The 5535-nt window shown below is 36.7% G+C and overlaps 1 protein-coding gene across 1 annotated transcript in view; it reads left to right on the forward strand.

The window, feature by feature from the left end:
- LOC102422167 (UPF0577 protein KIAA1324-like) overlaps window positions 1-5535 on the forward strand; it is a 49296-nt gene that overhangs the window by 7859 nt on the left and 35902 nt on the right. The window contains exons 4-5 of the mRNA XM_023753810.1: window positions 611-716; window positions 2761-2849. Coding sequence (XP_023609578.1) covers window positions 611-716; window positions 2761-2849 — 195 coding nt within the window. The remainder of the gene's footprint in view (window positions 1-610; window positions 717-2760; window positions 2850-5535) is intronic.

Below are 5535 nucleotides of genomic sequence, written 5' to 3' on the forward strand. Positions count from 1 at the left end.
CATTTCTCAGAAAGTTAGTTTGATTTATAATTAGAAAAATATCCCAGTGGCAAAGAAAGCCGATATTAGACATAGTAACATTTAAGTTCTAAAATCATAGAATTAAATCAGGTTCTTTTATAAGAACAGTCCTATTTTCTCTTGTTGCTGTTGCAGTATTGCTTATTAAATAAATTAAAAAAGAAGCCAACTCAGTCTGTTGCTTTTTGTTCTCAGAACTCAAAGTCTGCTTATGAATAATGGCATCCAATAAATATGTAATTGATCTGAGTGCCTTTCACTCTCTAAAATGAGTCTCTTAAATATAAACCAAAACTTCATGCAAATGCTTTGAAAAGAATTTTATCTTTTTCTTTAGACTTGAGGAATTTTCTTTCTTTATTACTATATTTTTTTGGATTGGCAAAGTATTTATTTTATTTTATTTTTTAAGAAAATTTGAACTTCAGCAGAGCTTAGGTCTGAATTAGCAGTAGACTTAAATTTATGGATTCCAAATTAATGGTGTTTCACTATAATTCAAAGAAAAATGTATGCGAGATTAGCTTTCAGGCATGGTTGGATGTAGCACGGCTTAGCTAACCTGAGTGTCTTGTGTTTTGCTTTACAGGTAATGCTAAAGTCTGGCCCAAACATACTGTACTGGAGAACTACAGGCATCCTTATGGGTTCTAAGGCAGTCAAGCCAGTTTTGGTAAAAAATATCACAATTGAAGGTATTTTGCAGCAATCTGTTTTAGTAGTCACCTATCACATTTTATATTGAGTTAAATATTGATTGAATTGTCAGTTTGATTGGCCCAAAAGTTTATGGGACAGGAATTAATATGTTAAGTATCATACAGGTGTAGAGGTGCTGGTTTTATTCCTGGAAAGTTGACTGATTTTTTGTTTTTGTTTTGTTTTTTGTTCCTTAAACTGAATTATTTAATCTGTGTGAAAAAGTACACATGATGACAATTTTAGGTGTTTTTAAATAAAAGAAAAATGTCTTTGTTAATAAGAGCCTATTATTCATTTGAGTAATGTCTATAGTGCCAGTCATTGAGCTTACTCAGGTCACTGTTGCATCCAAAAAAATAACAATAAAATAAACATCTTGGCTTGATTATGTCCCAAATCTTCTCTTGTGCTGCTTCTTTATATATATATTTCAGAGAGGAAGGGAGAGGGAGAGAAAGATAGAAACATCAATGATGAGAGAGAATCATTGATTCAGCTGCCTCCTGCATGCCCCCCCCCCCACCCCCTCCCCACAATGGGGATTGAGCCTGCAACCTGGGCATGTGCCCTGACCTGGAATTAAACTGTGACCTCCTAGTTTATAGATCAGTGCTCATTGTGGCCTGGTTCTTGTGCTTCTTTTGAATCAGCTGGGCCTTTGTGGCCCAGGAAAGTGGCCAGTAAACCCTGAAATTATTCAGTCTCAGGGCTACTTATAATTAAAGCAGTGATTCTCCTTGATGAAAGTTTGGCTTGTGTTTTAATATTTTTAAAGTGTACTTGTTCCTGTGATGCTAACTCATTAGTTCTAGGGACATCTGCTGGCAAAGGCTGAAATTACAAACCAGAAGAAAAGTCAAGCCCTTCCTAGGGTCTGTTAAGTCTTGCCAGTGACTTAGTGAGCAGCATAGAAAGGGAACCAACAGGTAGCCACAGAGATCAGAGAATGGTAGCTTGTAGACTTGGAAGGGGCCTTAGAGTTTATCCCACTCTGGGTTCGTGGAGTTGTCTTTTGACAACTGAGTTTATACATTTACTATACCTCTAACAAATGCCAATCTCTTGCTTCAGTGTTTGCTCTACTTACTGTGTTTTATTCAATATTTATCCCAGTTACCTGCATGTAGCAAACACTTCTTGGGGTTGAATGAATGAGAGAAAGGATTTGGGCTGAGCTCCGTGTCAATAATGCTCTCTCATTTCTGGTAGAAGCTGAAAGAAGGTGCTGATTTGCTCACTTCTGTTGGTCCCTCCATGCTCTGTGTGTATATCCCACAGAGTGCATACACATCAGATGCTTTCCATGCAAGCCGGGCACCTTCAGCAATAAACCAGGTTCGTTCAACTGCCAAGTGTGTCCCAGAAACACCTATTCTGAGAAAGGAGCCAAAGAATGCATAAAGTGTGCAGAGGACTCCCAGTTTTCAGGTGGGTCTAATCTTTGCCAATTTATACTCTATGTTCTTTTCTTTTTAAATGTACATTTGTTGAGTGTATAGTCCTAAGCCAGATGTCACATATAAGTGGGACAGGAACAATGGGCTAGACACCAAAGTGCTGAAGTGAATCAATATTGAGTGGATAAAATTAGTTTTATCCCTTTCTTCATGACTTTTCCTTTTGTCTGTAATTTTTTACTATTTCATACTTCACAGGTAACTGCTTGGGATGTGTTTATACTAATCTGAATTCATGCTGTACTTTTAGATGATTTGTGGACATAGAGATATATTTAGAAACTTTTCATTTGTTCCAAATTTACAATTTTAATGATAATAGAATAAGTCTAACGTCTTCTTGGAAAAACTGTGATATGTCCCAGGTGTATCATGGAAACACTTATTGCTCTAGTGAAAATAAAAATGTAAGCCCTTATCTTCTTTAGGCCTAGCTAGTTGTACCTATTTTCCTCTGGTGAGGTTGTTTTTACTTTTTAGTTTTTTCTCTTTCATTTGATTGTTTATTTTGTTTTTTGCCCTTTCTTAGAGTCACAAAGGACTCATTTCTGAAATGCATTTGTTGTTGTTGTTGTTGCAGAAGAAGGATCTGGCGAGTGTATGGAGCGCCCTCCCTGTACCACAAAAGACTATTTTCAGATCCACACTCCATGTGATGAAGATGGAAAGGTATTGGCAGTGTTCAGTGCACTCCATTTCATGTTTATTCAGCCATCTTCCCAATTTTAGCAGACTTTTTTTTTGTTGATGAGAGAGTTGAATGAGCTGATTTATAACACATGTATCTAAAGTAGTTCAGAGGAAATTTAATAATTTATCTTCTGAAGCCTGCCTTCTTGGCTTTGATTTTCCAATCTACTAATTAGTGCTGTGGGCAAGTTATTGGCTGTGCCTAAGTTTCAGTGTTTTCATCAGTAAAATAGGGATAATCTCTGTACCTATTTCCTGAGGCTGCTATGAGAATATGAGCTATTCAATGGAAGGTTCCTAGCACAGTGCCTGGCACATACTGAGTGCCCAATAAATCCCTGCTATTTTTTAACAGTCATATGTTTTAAAAAGTAATACTTTCAGGAGTAGCACAGCCTTAAAATGTGTCCTGTGACTCACAGGATGGAAATCCAGTAAGTCCTCACTTTAACATTATTGATAGGTTTTGAGACTTGAAGTGAACCAATTTTACTCTAGGCTAATTGATATAAACAAGAGTCAACAATGTTATAATGAAACCACAAAGGATATTGAATGAAACTACTTTACTTGGGGACCTGTTGTATCCTGTAACTTCTCTTTAATTATTTGGTTTCTCAGTAGGTTTTGTCAATAAAAAAGCCGTGCAGCCATTGGCTAATTTAGTCATGGCAGATTGCTGTGTAATTGCATTTAGAAAACGCAAAGTAATTACCATATAAACAACACCGAGCCAGAGGAAAAATACACACATGAACTCGGCAGCTGACCTGCCGTTCTCTTAATTAAAAAGTGTCAGCCTACACTAGCCTATTCAGTAGGAGAAGTTGAGATTAAAGTGGGTATGATGCAACATGCTTTCTGTATGTTTGCATCTTCAAAATCATGACAGTTAATATCTTGACCTAATTTGGAAAATCCACATAGATGCCAGTATTGCTTTATTTTCTTAATCTGAGGTCCTAATCTATAATTTTATACGTATATGGTTATTGTACTTACCCTTAGGTCTTAAGTTCTTTTTAAGTAGTTTACTTTTACTGCTTAAGATTAGACCACATTCCTGGTCTTGATGGACCATAAAGGGTTTGCCAGTGTTTTGGTATCAGATTATCTAGCACTTTTCCTTACCTTTAACAAACTTCAATGTTATAAAGTATTCCAAATGCTTAAGGTCTGTAACAGTACTTATGAATTATATAGCAGGAGTAAGATATAGGAGACATTAAAATTAGCGTGTAAAGGATATGGCTTTAGATCTGCCTTTCTTCCTATATGATCTAAACAAGTCAAACACATTCCTTTCTTAGGATGATGGGAAAACAACATGACCTTTCTCAGTGATTAGGGATTTCTGCATTTGTTTAAAATAAAAACGTTATTATAATCGTCTTTAAAATCTTTAAAAAACAGTTTTATTGAGATGTAATTCTCACATCATATAATATATCCTTGAAGTGTCAATTCATTGTTTTTAGTATATTCACCCCAATCTAATTGTAGAAAATTTTCTTGCCTACAACCTTGGCTAGAATTTTCAGTACAATGTCAAACCCCATGGTGTCATAACATAAAGGAAGAAGAGGACCGAGTAGGTAACCACAAGGGGAAAGAGATAACAGCAAAGGCTTCATAGATAAGGAACCCAAGTGACTGCCGGTATGTAGATGGGTGCATTGAGGAAGTGCTCAGAGCCCATGTGGATGTTGAGCATGGCTTTGAAGGCAGGAGCAGGCAAAGCAAGGCAGAATGGTGCGGGTGACTGCAAGAGAGACCAATGATGAGTGCCCAGTGGGTTACAACCAGAAAGGATCAAGGTTTGGGAGAGGCAGACAGGCAAGCAGTAGCCTAGTTGGGAACATCTGAGCTGTAACATGATGAAGCCCAAGGCTGTCAGGTTGGAGTGGTCCTTGGTAGATTCTTTAAAAGCACATGTAATTAATCTCTGATGAATTCAGCCAGTCTACAAAGCCTTGGTGCATTTGTGCAGGGACGTTTGAAGGAGGAAAGTCATGGACAAATTCGGTCTCAAAATTCATCTAAAGTTTAGTCCTCCCCGTCTTGAGTTTTATTTCAATGTAAGAACCAGCTTCCAATTGATACCTCCATGTGTATTGTGTGTATCAATAAACTGTGTTTTATTCATACTTAATAGAAATACACTTGGAAACTATAGTTCTTCTGTAATCTTAATAGCAATCTGGTAAGTTTTGCTCTATTAAGGTTTTGGTTTCATAAAACATTTCATAATTTTATCTCAAGTTGCCAAAGAATGAATTGATTGTTGGTTTTTCACCTTCACTGTGAGCCATCTGGTGCTACAAATCATTAATATTGCTTATTAGCTTTTCCCGTCAGCCAGACTTGAAAGCATCTGTCCCCGTTAGAAAGAGAGGAACAGAATCAGTCTGCCATGTGAAGCAAGGCGTTGCGAACAAAACTTTTACTGCAGAGAATTTAAAATCTGACTTCTAAATGTTTGCATGTTTGAAGGTGGTGCACATTTTCTGATTTTTAAGCATCAATTGTGCTTGGATTGCAAAGCATGTGGTTAGCTAACCTCTTGAAAATATATTTGCATATTTTATTATGTTTACGCTTTCCAAATGCATTCTCCTTGACTCATGTTACTTTACCATTTACTAGCTACGTATAACTGTGGAGC

Source organism: Myotis lucifugus, unplaced genomic scaffold (assembly GCF_000147115.1).
Source record: "Myotis lucifugus unplaced genomic scaffold, Myoluc2.0 scaffold_51, whole genome shotgun sequence".
Classification (NCBI taxonomy): domain Eukaryota; kingdom Metazoa; phylum Chordata; class Mammalia; order Chiroptera; family Vespertilionidae; genus Myotis; species Myotis lucifugus.